This window comes from Theropithecus gelada, chromosome 11 (assembly GCF_003255815.1).
Source record: "Theropithecus gelada isolate Dixy chromosome 11, Tgel_1.0, whole genome shotgun sequence".
Classification (NCBI taxonomy): Eukaryota; Metazoa; Chordata; class Mammalia; order Primates; family Cercopithecidae; genus Theropithecus; species Theropithecus gelada.
The window spans coordinates 56,051,109-56,076,398 of NC_037679.1; the positions used below are offsets into that span (position 1 = coordinate 56,051,109).

The following is a 25,290-nucleotide window of genomic DNA, read 5'->3' on the forward strand; positions in this document are numbered from 1 at the left end:
TTAGGATTGTCTTGACTGTACGGGCTCTTTTTTGGTTCCATATGAAATTTAAAGTAGTTTTTTTCTAATTCCGTAAAGAAAGTAAATGGTAGATTGATGGGAATAGCATTGAATCTATAAATTACTTTGGGCAGTATGGCCAATTTCACGATATTGATTCTTCCTATCCATGATCATGGGATGTTTTAAGATTTGTTTGTGTCCTCTCTTATTTCCTTGACCAGTGGTTTATAGTTCTCCTTGAAGAGGTCCTTCATGTCCCTTGAAAGTTGTATTCCTAGGTATTTTATTCTCTTTGTAGCAATTGTGAATGGGAGTTCACTCATGATTTGGCTCTCTGCTTGTCTATTATTGGTGTATAGGATGACCCATTTTTTAATGGGTAAGTCTTTCAAGTAAACTTTAACAACAAATCTTTGCATTTAACTGTTGCCTTTTTAACAGAAAAGTTTCTAAGACATACTATATAAATTCACATCCTCTCATATGTAATTACATTTTTAACTTTTTATTGCTGAGAACTATCATTAGGATAATCAAGTGTTACATAATGCTGCAGATGAGGATGCTGTGGAAAATTGGAAGTTTGACAATTTTTTGCCTGTGTTCCTGATGTCAGTTTGTTTTTGGGATCATTTGCTTCTTTTGCATAAAAATTTTCTTCCTTCCTTGAATGGAGACATGCATGTGTAAACACATGTGTGCTGTGCCTGTAGTGTGAAGTCACCGAGGCCATGCAGGTGACTGTTTGCCTTCATCAACTGTAAGCCTTTCCACCTTCTGCCTCCACTCGCCTGGTCCACTCTGCCTTCAGGGCATCACTGTTTGCTGGCCTGTGAACCCTGTCTTCAGCATCATTGCTGGTGCCCTCCTTTGGCTGTTACTTTTCATTTTTCTTGATTCTTCTCCCTACCTCCCTTCCTCCACCCTCTTCACTCCCATTCCCAACACACATGCAATACACTGAATTGTTATGGGTCCCTTGATTGACCTTTTAGAGTCATTGCTAACTTGTCATAATTCTTACCTGCAGGTCAGCCAGACAGTCAGGGCATGGCATTAAGACTTCCACAGGAGTCAGTCTTTTGTTATTGCCTAGATTTTGTTTCACCACATAGATAATTATTTTCTTTATTTTCATCTTCAGCAATATTTTAGATGTGTGCCTTTTTTTCATTGTGCTTTTGCAATTTCTAATTATGTTTTTATCTGCATGTATAACAAGACCATAAACATAATGAAAGTTAAGACTGTCTCTTTGCTCATGTTTCTTGAACTTGGCTGTATCAGAAATCTATTTGTTAAATAACTGAGGCCTTACTTTATATAAGTTATTGATTCTGCAAATAAACAAATACCTTTCTTAACTCTTCAAATAAAATACATATATATTTGTTATTTTCAGGGTTATTGCAATTCATGAGAAATTATCTAATCTTGCTCAAATAGCTGAAATATCATTGCCTGCAGCTCCTGAAATTACCTCAAATGAAAATATATATGAAATGGAAGTGGAAGAGGAATCAGTTGATAATGAAATGGAAGTAAGTTGTTAAATAATGGAAAATGACATTGCTGTAGATTACCTTTTACATCCTCAAAGCAGAACTGTGTGACTGGACTTGAACTCTGTGATTCTTCTGCCTCTAGTTTATTCAGAGTATGAGACATGACTCAACTTTTTGACACATATGTAGTGTGTCTTCTGATGGTCTGAGGGTCTTCTAAGCATATGAATTACAAGAATTTGATGGTGAATGAGCACAATCCATATTAATCGTTCTGCTATAACTGTGAATCCTAATAAATAATGCTTTGTGACTTTGCAATATTACTTTTATCTTTTTTCACTCTAAATCTATTAAACACTTTTATTACCCAAATAATATGTGAAGAAAAACTAGAAAATATAGATAAGCATATTTTTTCAGAATTTTTATATGCATATATATTTTTCTAACAAAAAAGGCTATTATCCACATAGTATGCTATTAAGTCTAATCACACAGCTGAGTTGTTTTTCTGATGACCGATGTTTGTGTTTTAGAGGAGATGGGGGTTTTCTGTCCCGTCCTGAGTTCTGAGTTCTCCTGGGGCACAGGAGACAGTTATATGGAGACCAAAATGTCAGCATCATTACTGATAAAGCTGATTAGTGAACTTGGCTTTAGATCTGTGGCCAAATGAGCACATTAATATTTTACCCCTGAATTAGCCAGACTTGCCCACCTAGTCATGTAGTCATCTGGCACACCTGTGTCACCACAGGGTTTCCCCATTTCTCTTCTGCCCCACTCAAGTTTACTGCATGGAGAGCAGAGAATAATAGTTCTGCAGGTAGGGTGTCTCCAAAAAGTATAAACAAAGATAGCCCAGAAGAGGCTGAGCCTAGCATGCTCTGTTGCTTTTCCCAAACTCACTGATGAGATAAGTCACTCTACTCTTTTGTGGGTAAATCCAAAAGAAGCTGGAAGTGTCTTGCCTTCTTTGGGAGAGACATGGAAATTCCTTACCCTTTATGGAAATGAGAAGGGTAGGTAACCTATGCTCTCCCCTAATTACCTGTTCTTTAAATTACCATTTGTACCTTAATTTCTTGAGAAATGTATTCTGTACTTATTGTAGCTATTTAAAAGATAGATCTAAAAGGCTTAAAATGAAAAAAGGCAATCTGTTGCCCAACCTCTGCTCACTCCACAATTCTGCTCTGCAGAGGCAACCACTTTCCACTTTTAGCTGCTGCTTTTGTTATTTGCTTTCACATCTACAAATAATATTCAGTATCAGTCATGAAAGATGGGGTAACAAAAAGCCTCCAAATCTGAGTGAGTCAGCTGGGGACCTGCTTCATGTCTCCTCATGCCAGCATCAAGGTGGGTGGCACATTCATCATGAAACATCACCAGTCACTGTGGCAGGCGGGAAAGAAAGGGCACATTACACACTGGCTCATAAAACTTCCATCATATCACTTCCACTAACAATTAGTTCATTAGCCAAATAATTTATATGCTGTACCAACAATTGTGCCACCAGTTTGGAAGACAGAAAGCCAGACAAAATGAAGAATCATGCTGAAAGCCAGAAATTATTGTTTATTTCTGGAGGTATCAATTTTAGACAATATGTATTGAATCCCTGTCTGATATATATGGATTTATCTCACTTATACTTCTCCCCAACTTCTTCTTTTCCCTTCCCTTCTATATATTGTTACATCATAAAATTTAATTAAATCAATATTCAGTGTTATGGCCCTGTAAATAATGTTCACAGCTGAGTCAAGTAGTGTACTATAGTTATTTTCCTTTCTTTTGTGTTTGAATTTTTTTGACTTGTCTTTTATTCTTAATGTTTTCTCAGTCATTACATCAGAACTTTCATATGTTCATCCATAGATTTTTTACTCAAGTATTCATACTTATCAAATAATGTCTCAAACTCATTTTCCTCTGAAGCCTCCCACCCAGTTGAAGACTGAATGCTCTCATGCCTGCTGCATAGCCCTGCTTCTGGGCCCTCCTTGTGACACTTTTTGGGTTGAGTTCCCAGCTACTTGGGTCCCAGTTGGTTTCCACAACTCTTGCCTACAAAACAAAGTTTATTCATCATTTCTTCATTCAACATCTTTTGAATGCCTCCTGCTTGCCATGGTGTGGGGAATCGGGGATGAGCAAGACACAGAGAGAGCCCTTAGGAGCTTATGGTCTAGTGAGAGCAATGGGAGAGGCAGACTCTTGCCTCACTCTGCTGATATCAGAGCAGAGATAGTACTTAATTCTACCCATCTCTCCTGCTTTTAGGATCTTCTCTTTATTTTTGGTCTAGTATATCTTTTTTACTTAAATCATTTTCTGCTAGGAATATTTAATTGGGTATCAATAACAAAACATTTTTAATTCTGAAAGAATATTATTGGTTTGGCTTTGTTTTCTTGTTTACCTCATCTATACACTTTCATTATGTGAAAGTGTAAAAATCAGCAACTTTCCTGATTTTTAGAAGATACTTGTTGGCATTTTTAGTCTGAATTCATCAGTAGAGTGAATGAATGCATTTTTCATTACTGTAAAAACAGCAAGCCTAACCATAAGAGAATCTACTGTGCAATCACAGTTAGCCTTTGCAAAATGCCACTTTTCAGCATTTATGTCTTCTGTGCTCTGTGCCTTGGTATATCATGGAGCAGATGTCTTAGAATTTTGGTTGCACATCCTTTTCGGTGTCCTCAAGTGTTGCAACATGAATTATGATGCTTAATGATGTACTGAGTACTTATAATAAATCCCTCAAAATATCAGATAGCTCAAACTATCTCAAACTTGGGAGGTTTTATAGCTATGGCTGTAGATACAGATTTATTTTATAAAGTGTATGATTGCCCTTTCATGTCTATTTCCAAAAAGAATTCAACTCTCTATTTTTATATTTCTTTGGTGGAATACCTACAATGACAGTTTTTAAGCCACATACCAAATTTACCATATTGCTGTTTTTGAGTCGTAGTCTAGAATATTCTTTGCTGAAATCGTCCCTAAATTCACTACTATATAGTTCATGTATGGAAAATGATTATTTTCCTCTGAACCCGTTTTCAGCTTAGACTGTCTGAGGCAGGAGAGTGAGCATCTGTTAGAGTAAGGATTCTAGATTTTGCCCTCTGCCACTCAGCTTTACTACTGAAGGTCCATCTCTTAGCTTTTCCTGGAGCTAATTTTCCTCTCAACTCCAAAATGATCTTTACATTCAAATCCTGCTCTGAGATGGAGAGACAGGCTCTTTGGGTGGACTGAGAGTCACCAAAACATCCTTGGTGGGCAGATGTAGATATCGAATTCATCACAACTAACCCAGCATCTGAGCCAAGAGGTTGACTATAAATATAAACAAATAGGAAATAAATGAGGTCAAGGGTATGGTGGTGTCTGAAGAGAAGTGGAGGGAGGAATCTGGAGGGCCTACCTTGCCTTAACAAAGGCTTATGGCTTGCTTTCCTGTTCCAGCTGAAATGGTGGGCGTGCATGGGTCAACCCTCGAGTAGAACAAACTCTTTTCACTCTTGATGTTCTTCTTTGTGTTTTTGGATTTGTTTTATTCTCCGACCTAGAAAGTGTTTCTTCAGCTTTAATGTGGGGTGTTTTAGATATTTTCTGGCTCTGTTAGTTCTATATACAGAAGAATGTCACCAGACAGAAGGAACACTGACATTCGTTTAGGTGAATTGGCAAGCAAATTAGCTCACAGCGTTTGAAAGTTGAGAAATGAAATTACATATAAATTTTTCTTTTTTCCACAATACTAATGAGCACTTAATTTTTTTTAAAAAAAGAAGCTCGATTCTGGCTGTATCAAATAAATTCCATTGACTAAATCTGCTAGTTTGTTGTCATGACAACCTTCATATGGAGCTAATTAGAAGTTAACTAGGACACTTCTAAAGAGATTGATTCTGGTCTGGAATTGGACAGGATTTCATAGCCTCCATAATCTAATATATTTATTTCTATTACAGTGTAGATTGTTGGTGGGTTATTGAATATAAGGGTGCAGAAAATGTGTCTTTGATTGATATGGGGGGAAGGTAGTGAATCTTGTTTTCCTACTCATTCCCTTTTATGTTTTTTCCCCAAAACCCTAGGGTCCAGAATAAGCCAAGAACTTCAGAACACATATATTAATTTAAGATGTATTGGGAGGACTACAGAACAGTTGTTCCAATCACTGTTGGCTTGAAAACCTGTGTGTTCTTTTTTCTAAAGTGAACAACACTGGCTCTGAATGGCTGAGTTATTTTAATCTGTCATTCACAGTTTACGGGAGTGTTCAGAGCCTGTCAGATGTTCTAAAGTGTATGGAAGATGCAAACCACCCTGATTTTAAGATGCATACACCTTATTTGGAATGGTAGCATACTGATAAGAAAAGTTTAAAATATGTTTGCCAAGTCACCTAAGGTTAGTTCAGCAAACATTTATGAAATGCCTGATTGTAAGACAATTAAAATTAATATATAGGCAGTATATCCCAACTATTAAAGTACTGTGAGAACACAGAGCAAGATACAATTGGAAATTGGCATCTTTAACAAATTCTTTTTGAGGAACTATTATGTGCAAACTATTTCCAGGCGTGAGGAGCTGAGAATGTACAGAAATCAATATAGCCAGGTCCCTGTCACAGAGGAGCTTAATCAATGTACGAATATGGCCATAGTTACGCAGATGTCATTCCTAATGAGCCCAGCCACCCAGTAGATCTGTCTTAAGAAAGTGTGGCAGTCAGTCTGATGTCCAGAACCATTGAAAATAATCTAAATCTTTCCAGTCTCTTATAGGAACATCTCAGGGGGAATCCTTTAGAATACACAGAAAAATTTCTGTTAAATCCTCTTTTCTCCAGCTATCTTGCTCTCACAGCTCTCTGGCATCCATAGCAGGTCTCTAACATCTGTCTCATTTGGCTCAAACTCCTACACCTTTTCCTCCAACTCAGTCTATACAGAGATTTTTGTTTCTTTTCTCCTTCCCAGTCTGGCTCAGCAATTTATTATGTCGTTCAACTTAGTACCTCTGGCTTCTTCCAGTTTTCCTGTTTCCCCATTATCCTCATTCTGCACTGTATGGAAGGGTAGAGTTGTAGAATCCTTCCTTCTTGGCAGTGGGGTTATTGATGCAAACTCTTCTAACTGATTGTATTTAAAGTCTCATTTACATAGATTGTGTGTGTGCGTGTGTTGAGAGAGAAAGTTGAGCTAGACTTTGTGCTTGCTTAAATAGCTCAGCAGCATTTTCTAGCCCTTCTAGATGGAAATTAAGGCCATGTTTCCTTGCATACCCAAATATCCTATATCATTTAGGCAATTAGCTGATTACTTGTCTCTTCCTCTCTCTTGACTGTGAATTCCTTTGCTCAGAGGGTGTATTCATCAGTATGTCGCCAATATCTAGCCTAGTAACTGAACCTTAGTGCTTCCTTAATAGTTGTTTGTGAAACTTCTAGTTGGAGACTTGTGGAGAAAACTCATTCCAGACTGCAGGTACAGCAAGAGATGAGATATGAAGTCATGGAACTGAATCTCATATTCAGGGAACAATAAGACCTCAGTTGTGGCAGAAGTACAGGGTGAATGTAGTGGGAGATGATCGCGCAGGAAGACTGGGCGGAATTATGTGCTTCCTCCGCTCTGATCTCACCACCAAGTGCTATAAGAGTCTGTCTCTCCAATTGCCCTCACTAGGCCATGAGCTCCTTATGTGATCTCTGTGTTTTTTTCATCTCCTATTCCTCCTTTGTGGCCTATAGGAGGAATTTGATTGATGTTGAATGGATACATGGTGAAAAAGATTTTGTTCTGTAAGAGAGGGCTGTGGGAAAGCAGGACTGGATCTTGGGGGCTAGGACAAGGTAGGGGCAGCACCTCACTTGGAAGGGCAGCTCATGATCCACCCAATGATTTGCCAAGACAATCATGGTGGCATGTGAAGGAGAGATGAGGGAAGCAAGAGTTTGGAGGCTAGAAAGCAACTTAGGAAGTTCCCCCCGCACACACACACACATATTATAGATAAAGGAGAATGATGATTTCAGCTAAATCTAAGAATTGGATTTAATATCTTGAAGTCACTCAGAGGGCCACTGCTCATAGAAATAGCAGATATTCTTTTTTTTTTGTTTTTTTTTTTTTGGTTTTTTTTGAGACGGAGTCTCGCTCTGTCGCCCAGGCTGGAGTACAGTGGCCGGATCTCAGCTCACTGCAAGCTCCGCCTCCCGGGTTTATGCCATTCTCCTGCCTCAGCCTCCCGAGTAGCTGGGACTACAGGCACCCGCCACCTCGCCCGGCTAGTTTTTTGTATTTTTTAGTAGAGACGGGGTTTCACCGTGTTAGCCAGGATGGTCTCGATCTCCTGACCTCGTGATCCGCCCGTCTCGGCCTCCCAAAGTGCTGGGATTACAGGCTTGAGCCACCGCGCCCGGCCGCAGATATTCTTTTTAAGGGAGAAATGGCAAAGGCTGAGCAAGGATCATTCTGTGCCCTCCCAGCCCCTCGCTAGCTGCAGCACACGTGCATCTAACCGCTTTCTGGCTGGGACTGAAGAGCTCCCTGCCTTCCCCGTCTTCATCTCTGTGGTAGCAAGGTCGCACAAGGAACTCACAGCCCCAACCTCAAGTCAGCCAATTTCAGAACATGTGTATGCAGTTTACCTCAGGTAATGCCCCAGTAAAAGTATGTCATTGAAGCAAAATTTCTGTTTGAAAAATGTTGAGCTGAAGCAGGCAAAGGTGTTTTTCAGGTAGCATTGCTCTCTTCATCTGTGATGTGAATTGATTAACGATATAGACAGTGTCATTTTGTTTCATGGCTCTTGATGAAATCCTTACAATAACCCGTCATGCTGTTGAAATCTTTTATTTAGACTGAAAGCATACCTTACCTAAGCACTCAGTTGGAAATACAGATCCATAAGGGGTATATAGGAGTGGATGTGTGTTCCTCTCTATCTGGCAAAGTGGACCAGGGGCCTGGCAAGATCAGCACAGGACACTGGTGTACCCTGACTAGTGCTGGGTAGTCTGCTTGCCCTCCATCACTTTTAGATCCACAGAAGCCAGCCCACTTCTAGATGTAATCACTTCCTACCCAAACTGTCTGAGTGGCATCCTCGCTGATTTCTCTGTCTCTTTCCAGTGCAGTTCACTGCTAAACTGTGGTCAAATTATCGTTTCAAAGCAATCTGTACCATTATGCCCTCAGTCCAGTCCTGCTCTGTTCTCTATACAATAAAATCCAAATTCCTTACTTTTACATGACCTGTTAAAAATTTACCTCTCTGGTGAGAACTCTCGCTGCCATGGTTCCTATACACACCTGCAATGAAGATCATATCACCATATCAGCAAATTCCTTGTGTTCCTTGAATGTCCCCTGCTCATTGCTTGTGTATGACTCCCCCTACCCCACCGGCCCCACGATGCCCTGGTCCCCAGTCTCTACCAGTTGAAATTGCACTATTTTTTTCAAGGCTTAGTTCCTATGACCCTTCCTCCAGGAAGTCTTCCATGTTTATAGCACTAAGAATTATTCTCTTCCACATCTAGAATCCTAGACCCTGTCATAACTACCTGTGTTCTGAGCACATTCTGCTTGGTATTTTATTTAGTTATATATGAATCTGTTTTTCTGAGTAATTATAAATATTTGGAGGAGAGGGTCTGTTTCTTCATCTTTGTGTTCCACAGCACCTAATATAATGCCTTGAATATATTTGTTAAATTGAATTGAATTATCTATGGTTTTAGAACCCTGAAATTTGGCCTTTTCCTTGTTTTTGCATTTGTTTAAACTTAGATATAATGGAGTTTTGGGGTTTTGAGTTCAGGTGTTGTTTGCTTTTTTATTTCAAGTTTTTAACGAGTATTGCTCAGTTATTTAAAAGTTAATGTATTTTTATCATTTTAATATTCTAAATGCTGGTAAATGTGTATATATATTTTATATATATATGTATGTATTATATATAATATATTATCACAAAGCAAATTTTTGCTTCCTTCAGTACCAGACACTGGCAACATTGTGAGGTAGGTATAGTTAATCTCTGATAATCATGTAGTCATGACTTCTTCAGTTGTAAGTGAGGAAGAAACTACTTACACTAACTCAAGTCAATTAGGTTTGGTAGGTAGGTAGTGTTTGTCAGGATGAGTTGAGTATGGTCATGCATAGACAAAGACTGGAACCTGAAACAGTGGCCTCACAGAAATTTGAACTGGCGGATCAGGAGCCAAGACTGTGCTCAATCCTGCAGGAGGCATGAGTTCTCACTCATCTCCATCTTCTCCTCTGTCCTCTCCCACATTGGCTTAATGGCTGCCTTCTCCAACCCGGCATCTGGACCTTTCAGTTCATGCTGTCAATACTGACTGTATGTCTCTCATGTTGTTCTTCCTTACATGAAATCATATGATAGGGAATCTGATGGATTCAAACTGTCTGTGGGTAGGTCCCTTGTGGATTGGGTGTCCACACATGAACATGGCTGCGTCCATGCAGCAGGGCTGTGGGCAGTGTCATCATGCTGTTGACTCTTTTCCTTTTCATTTGCTCTTCCCCTGTCTTCCGTAATTCCCAGTCATTCTTTGCTGCAAGCCCTTTCAGGCATCTGAAACTCTTTATTCCAGGGCTCTCTTCTCAGAAGAAAAGTAATTTTTCAAAACCTTATTTAGAAAAATAATTATTTTCAAAATCTTATTTTGTACAATTAGATACAATTCAAACAAGCCTAATTATTTAAGGAGTTATGACTTCTGAGTCCTCTGTCTTATCCTGGAAACAAAGGTTAGGTGATGATCAAGAAAAGACAAATGAAATAGTTTATAATTAAATAGGTAATATTTAGGTTTCTAATAATATCAACCTCACTGTATTACTATCTTCTTATTTCTAGGACATGATTATTCAATGTTGCTCTGAAATAGCATCTCTGTTTTCGAATGATAAAGAGCCAACACCACTATCTGAGGTATGTATTTCTCCTTTTAAATTGTATCGAATTCACTCACAATTATTATTGCTATGGAAAAGGAAATATAGAAAACATCTAATTGTAAGTATCAAGAGCCTGACCCTCCTTATTAATGAGAAAATTGATAAACATGAGTTTACAGTAGCACGTTATTTTGGTTAAAATATTCTGTGTTCAAAAAACATTTAACTAATACAAAAAACTATAAACAGGATAATTTTTTAAAGTCACCTCAAATCTACCATTCACAGAATAACCCCTATTAACATTTAGAGTATATCTAGAATTTTCCTTATGTACAGATAAACTTTAGAATTTTTTTTTTTTTTTTTTGAGATGGAGTCTCGCTCTGTCGCCCAGGCTGGAGTGCAGTGGCGCGATCTCGGCTCACTGCAAGCTCCACCTCCCGGGTTCACGCCATTCTCCCGCCTCAGCCTCCGAGTAGCTGGGACTACAGGCGCCCGCCACCACGCCCGGCTAGTTTTTTGTATTTTTAGTAGAGACGGGGTTTCACCATGTTAGCCAGGATGGTCTCGATCTCCTGACCTCGTGATCCACCCGCCTCGGCCTCCCAAAGTGCTGGGATTACAGGCTTGAGCCACCGCGCCCGGCCAAACTTTAGAATTTTTATATCAATAGTATCATGCTTTACATGCATTGTGTCACTTGCTTTTTTCATCAAATAATAATTTTGTGGATAAATTTTTATGTGAAAAGTCTACTTTGTCATATTTAATGCCTGCATAATGGTTTCTTTTATGTATTTGTTGTGTCAGGTACCATTTACATAGCTAGACCTTTATTGATGGGTCCTGCAGTTGATTGATCCTGTACATACATATTTCATTCTTCTGTATTACCTCTTCAGAGTTAATTCTTAGGGATTGGATTTGGAGTAGAAAAGTATATGTACATTTTTATTATAAAATATATATAATACAAATTTGAAGTTTTAACCATTCTAAGTGTACAGTTCAGTGGCCTTAAGTATATTCACAATGTCGTGCAACTGTCACCACTATCTGTCACTGTCCAGAACTTTTTCATCCTTCCAAATAGAAACTTTATATCCATGAAACAATAACTCCTCAATTCCTCCTCCCCCACCACCCCAGCTCCTGGTAACCTCTATTCTACTTTCTGTCTCTATGAATTTGTCTATTCTAGATACCTCATATTAGAATCATGCAATATTTGTCCTTTAGTGTCTGGCTTATTTCACTTAGCATAATGTTTTCAAAGTTATCCATGTTGTAACCTCTATTCTACTTTCTGTCTCTAATGAATTTATCTATGCTAGATACCTCATATTAGAATCATACAATATTTGTCCTTTAGTGTCTGGCTCATGTCACTTAGCATAATGTTTTCAAAGTTATCTGTGTCGTAACATGTCCTACTATTTTATTGCTTCTTAAGATTGACTAATATTCCATTGTATGTATATACCACTTTTCTTCATGGATTTACCTGTTAATGAACATTTGGGTTGTTTCCACTTATGGCTATTGTAAGTAATATTGCTATGAACATTAGTGTACAAATCTGAAGCCTTGATTTCAAATCTTTAGTGCATATACCTAGGAGTGTAATTGCTGAATCATATGATAATTCTATGTTTAACCTTTCGAAGCACTTCCAAATAGTTTTCCTAAGCAGCTGCACAATTTTATACTACCACCAACAATGCATAGAGGTTCTAATTTCTCTGCATTCTTTCCAACACTTTTTATTTTCTGGTTTTTTTTTTTGTGTGTGTGTGTGTGTGTGTGTGTAATAGTAGTCATCATAGTGGGTGTGAAGTGGTATCTTATTGTGATTTTGATTTGCATTTCCTTAATGACTAATGATGTTGAGCATCTTTTCATGGGCTTATTGACCATTTGTGTGTCGTCTTTAGATAAATATCTCTTCAATTATTCACCCCGTTTAAAATTGGTATATACATTTTGATGTATTACAGCAAATTAATCCTCCAGAAATGTTGCACCAACATTTCTCTCCTATCAATAGTAGATGAGAGGACCATTTACCCACATATTCATCTCTACTAGTTTTCTGAGTTTGTTTTTGGATTTTTGTTTTTCTTGAGACAGAGTCTTGCTCTGTCACCCAGGCTGGAGTGCAGTGGTGCAATCTTGGCTCACTGCAACCTCCACCTGCCTGGTTCAAGTGATTCTCCTGTCTCAGCCCCCTGAGTAGCTGGGACTGTAGGCAAGCACGCCACACCTGGCTAATTTTTGTATATATATATTTATTTTTTTTAGTAGCGATAGAGTTTCACCATGTTGACTAGGCTGGTCTTGAACTTCTGACCTCAAGTGATCTGTCGGCCTTGGTTTCCCAAAGTGCTGGGATTACAGGTGTAAGCTGCTGTGCCCAGCCCATCTACACTAGTTTTCCTCCTCCTCTTCTAATGGTTGAAAGCGTGACAAATGAAAAATAGTATGTCATTATTGTATTTTTTTGTTAATAGTTCTTGTGTTGGTTGGCATTCGTGTTTCTCCTTTAGCAAAATGGTATTTATTCATTTAGTCAGTTGACAGATGTTTAGAATGAACATCTCTGTGTCAGAAACTCCTTTCTGTGCACTGAAGAGCTAGCTATGAACCAGCAACAAAGATTCCACTCTCCTAGAGCTACTATTTTCGTGGCAGGAAATAGTAAACAAATCAATAAATGAGATAATTTTAGATTTTGTTAAGTGCTGTGCAGGAAGAAAACAGAGTGATATGTTAGAGTAGGGGTCAGCAAACTATAGCCTATGAGCTGTATCTGGTGACTCCCTGTTTTATAAATAAAGTTTTATTGGACACAGACTTGTTCATTCATTTACTTATGATTTATAGTTGCTTTCACACTACAAAAGCAGAGTTGGGTAATTCTGGCAGAGACTGCATGGCCTGCAAAGCCTAACTTATTTATTATCTCACCCCTTACAGAAAAGGTTTGCTGGTCCCTGTGACAGAGAGTGACAGGGAATGGGGTCACAGTTTATATAGGGTGGTCAGGAAAGACTGAAGACTTCTCTGAGGAGGTGACATTTGAAGTAAGACCTGAAATATTATACTGTATTTTTTCCCATTAGCTCATTAGCTTCCTAGGGGCAGAGGTGATGCTATCTTCATCTTTGAGTTCTTACAGTGCCTTGTACACCACATCTCTTGGTCATTGGTTCTTGAATTGAATTGAATTTCCTTTCATTTTGAACATCTGAAATTTAATCTTTGCTTCACTTATTCATTTGGCCATTTATGTCCTTTCCCACTTTTTAAACAGGGAACTTAATTGTTTATTATGGAAATGTATAGACTTACTGTGGTAGACCACTGATAATAAAATCAAGCTTAAGTCTAATTTTGGATAAATTGCAGTTAAAAATAGGTCTCATCTTGAATTGTAACTCCCACAATTCCCATGTTTCATGAGAGGAACCCAGTGGGAGGTAATTGAATCACGGGGGTGGTTCTTTCCCGTGCTGTTCTCCTGATGGTGAATAAGTCTCATGAGATCTGATGGTTTTAAAAATGGGAGTTTCCCTGCACGAGCTCTCTCTCTTTGCCTGCTGTCATCCATGTAAAACATGACTTGCTCCTCCTTGCCTTCCACTATGATTGAGAGGCCTCCCAGCCACATGGAGCTATAAGTTCTTTAAAGCTTTTTGTGGTGGGCGGAGCAAGATGGCCGAATAGGAGCAGCTCCAGTCTTCAACTCCCAGCGCCAGCGACACAGAAGACCGGTGATTTCGGCATTTTCAACTGAGGTACTGGGTTCATCTCACTGGGGAGTGCCGGACGATCGGTACTGGTCAGCTGCTGCAGCCCGACCAGCGAGAGCTGAAGCAGGGCGAGGCATTGCCTCACCTGAGAAGCGCAAGGGGGAAGGGAATCCCTTTTCCTAGCCAGGGGAACTGAGACACACAACACCTGGAGAATCGGGTAACTCCCACCCCAATACTGCGCTTTGAGCAAACAGGCACACCAGGAGATCATATCCCACACCTGGCCGGGAGGGTCCCACACCCACGGAGCCTCCCTCATTGCTATTACAGCAGTCTGTGATCTACCGGCAAGGCAGCAGCGAGGCTGGGGGAGGGGCGCCCGCCATTGCTGAGGCTTAAGTAGGTAAACAAAGCTGCTGGGAAGCTCGAACTGGTTGGAGCTCACAGCAGCTCAAGGAAACCTGCCTGTCTCTGTAGACTCCACCTCTAGGGGCAGGGCACAGAAAACAATAACAAAGCAGCAGACACCTCTGCAAACGCAAACGACTCTGTCTGACAGCTTTGAAGAGAGCAGTGGATCTCCCAACACGGAGGTTGAGATCTGAGAAGGGACAGACTCCCTGCTCAAGCGGGTCCCTGACCCCTGAGTAGCCTAACTGGGAGACATCCCCCACTAGGGGCAGTCTGACACCCCACACCTCACAGGGTGGAGTACACCCCTGAGAGGAAGCTTCCAAAGCAAGAATCAGACAGGTACACTTGCTGTTCAGAAATATTCTATCTTCTGCAGCCTCTGCTGCTGTTACCCAGGCAAACAGGGTCTGGAGTGGACCTCAAGCAATCTCCAACAGACCTACAGCTGAGGGTCCTGACTGTTAGAAGGAAAACTATCAAACAGGAAGGACACCTACACCAAAACCCCATCAGTACATCACCATCATCAAAGACCAGAGGCAGATAAAACCACAAAGATGGGGAAAAAGCAGGGCAGAAAAGCTGGAAATTCAAAAAACAAGAGCGCATCTCCCCCGGCAAAGGAGCGCAGCTCATCGCCAGCAACGGATCAAAGCTGGACGGAGAATGACTTTGACGAGATGAGAGAAGAAGGCTTCAGTCCATCAAATATCTCAGAGCTAAAGGAGGAATTACGTACCCAGCACAAAGAAACTAAAAATCTTGAAAAAAAAGGGGAAGAATTGACGGCTAGACTAATTAATGCAGAGAAGGTCATAAACGAAATGAAAGAGATGAAAACCATGACACGAGAAATACGTGACAAATGCACAAGCTTCAGTAACCGACTCGATCAACTGGAAGAAAGAGTATCAGCAATTGAGGATCAAATGAATGAAATGAAGCGAGAAGAGAAACCAAAAGAAAAAAGAAGAAAAAGAAATGAACAAAGCCTGCAAGAAGTATGGGATTATGTAAAAAGACCAAATCTACGTCTGATTGGGGTGCCTGAAAGTGAGGGGGAAAATGGAACCAAGTTGGAAAACACTCTTCAGGATATCATCCAGGAGAACTTCCCCAACCTAGTAGGGCAGGCCAACATTCAAATCCAGGAAATACAGAGAACGCCACAAAGATACTCCTCGAGAAGAGCAACTCCAAGACACATAATTGCCAGATTCACCAAAGTTGAAATGAAGGAAAAAATCTTAAGGGCAGCCAGAGAGAAAGGTCGGGTTACCCACAAAGGGAAGCCCATCAGACTCACAGCAGATCTCTCGGCAGAAACTCTCCAAGCCAGAAGAGAGTGGGGGCCAATATTCAACATTCTTAAAGAAAAGAATTTTAAACCCAGAATTTCATATCCAGCCAAACTAAGTTTCATAAGTGAAGGAGAAATAAAATCCTTTACAGATAAGCAAATGCTTAGAGATTTTGTCACCACTAGGCCTGCCTTACAAGAGACCCTGAAGGAAGCACTCAACATGGAAAGGAACAACCGGTACCAGCCATCTCAAAAACATGCCAAAATGTAAAGACCATCGAGGCTAGGAAGAAACTGCATCAACTAATGAGCAAAATAACCAGTTAATATCATAATGGCAGGATCAAGTTCACACATAACAATCTTAACCTTAAATGTAAATGGACTAAATGCTCCAATGAAAAGACACAGACTGGCAAACTGGATAAAGAGTCAAGACCCATCAGTCTGCTGTATTCAGGAGACCCATCTCACACGCAGAGACATACATAGGCTCAAAATAAAGGGATGGAGGAAGATTTACCAAGCAAATGGAGAACAAAAAAAAGCGGGGGTTGCAATCCTAGTCTCTGATAAAACAGACTTTAAACCATCAAAGATCAAAAGAGACAAAGAAGGCCATTACATAATGGTAAAGGGATCAATTCAACAGGAAGAGCTAACTATCCTAAATATATATGCACCCAATACAGGAGCACCCAGATTCATAAAGCAAGTCCTTAGAGACTTACAAAGAGACTTAGACTCCCATACAATAATAATGGGAGACTTCAACACTCCATTGTCAACATTAGACAGATCAACGAGACAGAAAGTTAACAAGGATATCCAGGAATTGAACTCATCTCTGCAGCAAGCAGACCTAATAGACATCTATAGATCTCTCCACCCCAAATCAACAGAATATACATTCTTCTCAGCACCACATCGTACTTACTCCAAAATTGACCATATAATTGGAAGTAAAGCACTCCTCAGCAAATGTACAAGAACAGAAATTATAACAAACTGTCTCTCAGACCACAGTGCAATCAAACTAGAACTCAGGACTAAGAAACTCAATCAAAACCGCTCAACTACATGGAAACTGAACAACCTGCTCCTGAATGACTACTGGGTACATAACGAAATGAAGGCAGAAATAAAGATGTTCTTTGAAACCAATGAGAACAAAGATACAACATACCAGAATCTCTGGGACACATTTAAAGCAGTGTGTAGAGGGAAATTTATAGCACTAAATGCCCACAAGAGAAAGCAGGAAAGATCTAAAATTGACACTCTAACATCGCAATTAAAAGAACTACAGAAGCAAGAGCAAACACATTCGAAAGCTAGCAGAAGGCTAGAAATAACTAAGATCAGAGCAGAACTGAAGGAGATAGAGACACAAAAAACCCTCCAAAAAATCAATGAATCCAGGAGTTGGTTTTTTGAAAAGATCAACAAAATTGACAGACCACTAGCAAGACTAATAAAGAAGAGAAGAGAGAAGAATCAAATCGACGCAATTAAAAATGAAAAAGGGGATATCACCACCGACCCCACAGAAATACACACTACCATCAGAGAATACTATAAACACCTCTACGCAAATAAACTGGAAAATCTAGAAGAAATGGATAATTTCCTGGACACTTACACTCTTCCAAGACTAAACCAGGAAGAAGTTGAATCCCTGAATAGACCAATAGCAGGCTCTGAAATTGAGGCAACAATTAATAGCCTACCAACCAAAAAAAGTCCAGGACCAGATGGATTCACAGCTGAATTCTACCAGAGGTACAAGGAGGAGTTGGTACCATTCCTTCTGAAACTATTCCAATCAATAGAAAAAGAGGGAATCCTCCCTAACTCATTTTATGAGGCCAACATCATCCTGATACCAAAGCCTGGCAGAGATACAACAAAAAAAGAGAATTTTAGACCAATATCCCTGATGAACATCGATGCAAAAATCCTCAATAAAATACTGGCAAACCGGATTCAGCAACACATCAAAAAGCTTATCCACCATGATCAAGTGGGCTTCATCCCTGGGATGCAAGGCTGGTTCAACATTCGCAAATCAATAAACATAATCCAGCATATAAACAGAACCAAAGACAAGAACCACATGATTATCTCAATAGATGCAGAAAAGGCTTTTGACAAAATTCAACAGCCCTTCATGCTAAAAACGCTCAATAAATTCGGTATTGATGGAACGTACCTCAAAATAATCAGAGCTATTTATGACAAACCCACAGCCAATATCATACTGAATGGGCAAAAACTGGAAAAATTCCCTTTGAAAACTGGCACAAGAGAGGGATGCCCTCTCTCACCACTCCTATTCAACATAGTGTTGGAAGTTCTGGCTAGGGCAATCAGGCAAGAGAAAGAAATCAAGGGTATTCAGTTAGGAAAAGAAGAAGTCAAATTGTCCCTCTTTGCAGATGACATGATTGTATATTTAGAAAACCCCATTGTCTCAGCCCAAAATCTCCTTAAGCTGATAAGCAACTTCAGCAAAGTCTCAGGATACAAAATTAATGTGCAAAAATCACAAGCATTCTTATACACTAGTAACAGACAAACAGAGAGCCAAATCATGAATGAACTTCCATTCACAATTGCTTCAAAGAGAATAAAATACCTAGGAATCCAACTTACAAGGGATGTAAAGGACCTCTTCAAGGAGAACTACAAACCACTGCTCAGTGAAATAAAAGAGGACACAAACAAATGGAAGAACATACCATGCTCATGGATAGGAAGAATCAATATCGTGAAAATGGCCATACTGCCCAAGGTAATTTATAGATTCAATGCCATCCCCATCAAGCTACCAATGAGTTTCTTCACAGAATTGGAAAAAACTGCTTTAAAGTTCATATGGAACCAAAAAAGAGCCCACATCTCCAAGACAATCCTAAGTCAAAAGAACAAAGCTGGAGGCATCACGCTACCTGACTTCAAACTATACTACAAGGCTACAGTAACCAAAACAGCATGGTACTGGTACCAAAACAGAGATATAGACCAATGGAACAGAACAGAGTCCTCAGAAATAATACCACACATCTACAGCCATCTGATCTTTGACAAACCTGAGAGAAACAAGAAATGGGGAAAGGATTCCCTATTTAATAAATGGTGCTGGGAAAATTGGCTAGCCATAAGTAGAAAGGTGAAACTGGATCCTTTCCTTACTCCTTATACGAAAATTAATTCAAGATGGATTAGAGACTTAAATGTTAGACCTAATACCATAAAAATCCTAGAGGAAAATCTAGGTAGTACCATTCAGGACATAGGCATGGGCAAAGACTTCATGTCTAAAACACCAAAAGCAACGGCAGCAAAAGCCAAAATTGACAAATGGGATCTCATTAAACTAAAGAGCTTCTGCACAGCAAAAGAAACTACCATCAGAGTGAACAGGCAACCTACAGAATGGGAGAAAATTTTTGCAATCTACTCATCTGACAAAGGGCTAATATCCAGAACCTACAAAGAACTCCAACAAATTTACAAGAAAAAAACAAACAACCCCATCAAAAAGTGGGCAAAGGATATGAATAGACATTTCTCAAAAGAAGACATTCATACAGCCAACAAACACATGAAAAAATGCTCATCATCACTGGCCATCAGAGAAATGCAAATCAAAACCACAATGAGATACCATCTCACACCAGTTAGAATGGCGATCATTAAAAAGTCAGGAAACAACAGGTGCTGGAGAGGATGTGGAGAAATAGGAACACTTTTACACTGTTGGTGGGATTGTAAACTAGTTCAACCATTATGGAAAACAGTATGGCGATTCCTCAAGGATCTAGAACTAGATGTACCATATGACCCAGCCATCCCATTACTGGGTATATACCCAAAGGATTATAAATTATGCTGCTATAAAGACACATGCACACGTATGTTTATTACAGCACTATTCACAATAGCAAAGACTTGGAATCAACCCAAATGTCCATCAGTGACAGATTGGATTAAGAAAATGTGGCATATATACACCATGGAATACTATGCAGCCATAAAAAAGGATGAGTTTGTGTCCTTTGTAGGGACATGGATGCAGCTGGAATCCATCATTCTTAGCAAACTATCACAAGAACAGAAAACCAAACACCGCATGTTCTCACTCATAGGTGGGAACTGAACAATGAGATCACTTGGACTCGGGAAGGGGAACATCACACACCGGGGCCTATCATGGGGAGGGGGGCGGGGGGAGGGATTGCATTGGGAGTTATACCTGATGTAAATGACGAGTTGATGGGTGCAGCACACCAACAAGGCACAAGTATACATATGTAACAAACCTGCACGTTATGCACATGTACCCTACAACTTACAGTATAATAATAATAAATAAATTTAAAAAAAAAAAAAAAAAAAGCTTTTTGTTTTGTAAAAAAAATAAATATAGGTTATAAAAAATAATTTGCTATAATAAAATATATGATTTATAATGTCAATGGACCTTGGTTTCTGACAGGTCTAGGTTGGAATCTCAGCCTTGAGTCTTGTTAATTCTGTGAACTTGGGTACGTTATTTAACTTCTCTAAGCCTCAGTTTTCTCATATGTAAAAAAGTACAAATTCCAACCTCTTATAGTTGTTGTGAAGATTAAAGTAGATAATATATTTTCAAAATTTGTCATAAGGCCTAGTAAAAATAATTGTTTAGGAAATATTAGTTGTATAATAATAATCATCATCATTATTATCATCATCCCCACCATGGTTTTACCCTCCATGTGTGAATTCTTCATCCCCTAGTCAACTAGTTGTAAGAACAATTTTAGAATCCAAGTTTGTTTTGAAATATTTATAGAAAAGGAGAGGACAAATGTGAAAGGTACTATTTTCTTTGCCTGTAATTTGGATTATTGTTGAATCCTGTAAGAATTAGGTCTGTGTGCAGGATCCCAACATGAGATCCCAGCGGTGAAAGAACTGCCCATCCAAGATGGAAGATGGCTTCCAGCTAACTTCCACTGAAAACAAGACTCACTAACAGTGCTGGGATGGTGAATGGTTAGGCAAATGAAATTACATGCCTTCGTGAAGCTGTTTGTGTCACTAGCAGGAGCTCTTGCTGTGCAATTTGGTTCCTTACTGAACATACCTATTACAAATTACCTTTGCCTATGTTAACTCTTCCTAATTAAAATAAATATTGACATGCACAGCTTGTGACAAAAAGAAACTGAGAATAGCAAAAAGATGAAGGAAGGGAACAAGTGCCCCATGCTTTCCTTCTTAGTGATTAATCACGGAATGTCAATAACCATTACATATGATTTCTGGTGAGGCAGCAATAAAAAGCATTTTTAATTGCCTGTGTAGGTTCCAATTGTTGCAGTTTCTAAGTTGTCAGGTAGGATTCAAACATGACACTAAAAATATTCTTGTTCTCATGGTGACTGACCATGGAATGGGCTAAGTTCTTTAACAGAATCTCCTATATGTCGGTAATTATTGACCACCAGCTGCATATAGAACACTGGTATAGATACTTTTGTGGCTGCAAAGGAGGTGTAGATTAAAGTTCCTGTAGTTAGCAAAATGAAATAGTTTCATATTGGTTCCCATGATACAGATAAATTTGCCTAATCAGTTACACACGCATACGTGTGTATGTGTGTGTGTGATTTGAACGAACTAGATTCATACAGAATCGGTATGGAGAGGAGGTGCCTAGGAGCAGATCATGATTTGAAAGTGGAAAAGGTTATCCTAGGTCAAGATATCAGATATATTATATAAGGAGATTGCAAAGCAGTTTTTCTTGGCTGCTTGAGTTTGGTAGAATTTTCTTTTTTAGTTCAAGATTTTTCGCCAGGCCTAGCATAGTGCGTGACAAACAATAATGATAATAGTCATAAAAATGCAAATATTTTTACAGCTAGTAGTAATATTAATAGTTAATACTAAATACTTATTGAGCACATGGCATGTGCAGACATTATTTTAAATAATTTAATATTTTAAGCATTTAATATGACAAGAGCCCTATGATGTTGGTTATCATTATTATCCTTGTTTTAGAGATGAGGAAACTGATGCATAGGAAAATTTAGCAGAATGTACGAGGTCTCGCAGCTTGATAAAAGTAGAAGGCAGGAGTCAAATATGGGTCTGCTTAACTCTATACTTCTAACTAGACTACACTCAGTAGGTGTTTTACTAGAATAGTAGGAGAAGACACTGCGGGAATTGAGGAATAAATAAGGGGTGAGAAAGTAGGGGTGAGAAAGTGAAGGTTCAAAGTGTAGATTAGTCTTTAAGAAGATTTGAGAGGGTAAGAAAACAGCTTGAGAGAGACACAGTCATGGGAGGGTGTTAGGATAGTAGCAGTCAAGGGAGGCTGTTAGTGTTACGGATCTTTGGGTTATCGCTTTTCTGGCCTGAAACCTTTGGCCAGTGGTGCCTTTGCCTGAGTTTTGCTTGGGCCCACTGGGCTTGCTCTGTCCAATAGCAGGCTGCGCTTGGCTCATGCTACTGACCTGGATCCCATGCCTGCCAAGGGCAAGCGAGGTGTGGAGCAGCAAGGAGTGTTTGAGCAAGCATGGGGTCTGGCCACTGTGCAGTCAGACATGCTGGCTGCTGCAGTGTGGCGGGCAGCTCTAGGTGCTGGATGGGCACCAGCTCTTTGCAAGGCTGCAGCTGGACCAGGCGCACCAGAAGCAGCTTCGTTGGTTGGCAGTGGGGAGAAAAGTGGTGCCCAGAAGCCTGGAGATGCCAGGAACTGCAGGACCTCAAAGAGGAAGTAACAGCCTTGGCTTGGGGATCTCCCAGGCCTGGGCTCCCAGAAGGGACGCAGCTCTTCTCTCCTTTTCTCCTGTGACATGGCGAGCAAAGGGCATGTTTCAGCCTTGTTTGTGTTACAGGTTTTTTAGCCCTGCCACTTGGCAGTCCTGAGTTCTTGTCCTACAACCAGGAAGAATGAGGTAGGCAGACAAGTGGAGGGTGAACAAGATGAAGAGGAGGTTTACTGAACAATAGAACAGCTCACAGGAGACCTGCAGCAGGTAGCTCCTTTCTGCAGCCAGGGTGTCCCAATGAGTGTTCAGCTCCTAGCAGAGAGGAGACCCTGGAGTGGGAAGCTCTTCTCTGCAGGCAGGTCATCATGTCGTCTCTGCAACTCTCAGCAGAGGGGAGGCTCTGGATTGGGTTGCTCCTCTCTGTAGGCAGGTTGGCCTGATGTTTGCAGCTCTTATCAGAGAATAGGCCCTGGAGTGGGTTACTCCTCTTTGCAGTGGGTAGTCCCAACGTCTCTGCAGGTCTCTGAAACTCTCAGCAGAGAAGAGGTCCTAGAGTGGGTAGCTTCTCTCTGCTGTTGGTCATCCTGATGTCTCCTGCTATCAGCAGAGAGGGTAGCTCCTCTCTGCACCTGGTTGTCCCATCGTCTACTCTGCCCTGGGTGAACTCTGGGCTTGTATGGGCCTCAGAGGGAAGGAAGCACGTGCCAGTTGGTCTATAGGTGGCCATGGGCGGGCCCAGAAAAGGCACCACAAGTCCCCACTCTGGTGAATGGTACTGGCAACCCAGCCCCCAGCCTTCAGGCCCTCCCTGGCCTGAAAGTGGGACCTTGCCAGGGACCTGCCCCCTTCTGCCCAGGAACCTGTCTGCCTCCTGCTGCCATTCATTACATCCAGGCTTGGCCCTGACTTTGCTCTGTGATTGGAGCAGGTGCCAACAGCAAGGAGAAGCCAGGCAGTGGGAGCAGGCACTTCCAAGACTTCCTGGGCCTCCAAGAGTGTAGGGATGCCTGAGTTTACAGCTGCAGTTTGGGCAGCTGCAGGTGTGCTAGGAGGGTGGAGGTTGGAGTGGGGATCCTGCCTGCTCCATGGAGTGGGAGGCCCAGGTCTACAGCCCTGGTTTGGGCAGCTGCAGTTATCCCTGGGAGTGTGGGGCTCCCACTGGCTCCATGGAATGTGCAGCCCCAGCCATGCCTCCCTGCTGCAGCTGGTGTGATGGCAGTGGTAGGCGATCTGGAGTGGATGCTGCCATCATTAGGATAGGAGCAGTCATAAGGGAAAAGAATTAGGAGAGGTAGAAATTACCTGTATAGGGGAGAGAGGACAAATGATGGAGCAGAGCCCTAAGTGACATGGTAGGGAACAGAAAGACAGCCACAGCACAAGTAGGATAGTTGACTAGAAGCAGAGGAAAAACATCTCTCTCTTTAGGTCTCTGAGTGGCAGATCAAGGTGAAAAAAGATGTAAGTTTGTAACGAAAGGGCAGGAGAAGCTGGGGCGTTCACCCAGTGGTTTTAAGTTTTTCAGTGAACTAGAGGCAAGTTTATCTACTGTTGGAGTCAGGCAATGGGCTGACGGAATGGTCTTCAGAGAGGTGAAGATCTTGAATTTCATAGTCATTGAGTGTAACGGGTGAGGAAGCTGATTCTGGGAAAATATAAGGATTGAGGGCCACATTGAAATGTAGAAGTCATAAATTGGTTGGAGCACTAGGCTTCCTGCTTTTGATCTTTCTTTAACTACACTTAGCTTCCTCAGTGTAGGAATGGGGTTGAAAATGCCAGTAGAAGCATGTTATTTTATTGGGCAGGTGCAAGAGGAAAGCAGAGGCACGTGGAGGTAAGATTACTAGCAGGACAGTTGACAGCGTGCGAGAGGCTGAGGTGGAACGGAGCAGCTAAGAATCTGTGCTGTGATAAATAAAAAATGCCTCTCCTTTACTCTGAAAAACATCACTACAGCGTAATATCTCCATTTTTTTCTCAAGCTCCTGTTGAACATAAATTAGTTTATGCAATATGTTTTCTTTTTGAATTTAATCTAAAAATCCTTAATAATGGTTAAATTCTACTGATTTACAGTACATTATCAAGTGCATTATTAATGTGCATTCCATTTTATATGGTTGAATTTAGTACGTTTATGGTCTCTTATTTCCGATTTTTAAAATTATGTTTTTTGTTTTGTTTTGTTTTTTACAGACAAGATCTCACTTTGTCATCCAGGCTAGAGTGCAGTGGTGTGATTATAGCTCCCTTTAATTTTAAACTCCTAGGCTCAAGCAATTCTCCTGCTTCAGCCTTCTGAGTAGCTAGGACTATAGGCACATGCCACCATGCCCAGCTATTTTATTTTATGGCAATGGGGTCCCCTCGTGTTGCCCAGAATTGTCTCCAACTCTTGGTCTCAAGTGATCCTCCCACCTTGTTCCCCCAAAGCACTGGGATTACAGGTATGAGCCACTGTGCCAACCCAAAATTATAAATTTGATATGTGTATGATCAGATATTGATAACCACATGGTGGTTACTAAAATAATTACTATTCCAGTTTGTTAA

At 40.4% G+C, this 25,290-nt stretch overlaps 1 protein-coding gene across 1 annotated transcript in view; it reads left to right on the top strand.

Annotated features, from left to right (window-relative positions):
• Positions 1–25,290, top strand: part of CFAP54 (cilia and flagella associated protein 54) — a 380,538-nt gene that overhangs the window by 331,320 nt on the left and 23,928 nt on the right. Inside the window, exons 65-66 of the mRNA XM_025402762.1 lie at positions 1,406–1,544; positions 10,446–10,520. Of these exons, the coding sequence (XP_025258547.1) occupies positions 1,406–1,544; positions 10,446–10,520 (214 nt within the window). The remainder of the gene's footprint in view (positions 1–1,405; positions 1,545–10,445; positions 10,521–25,290) is intronic.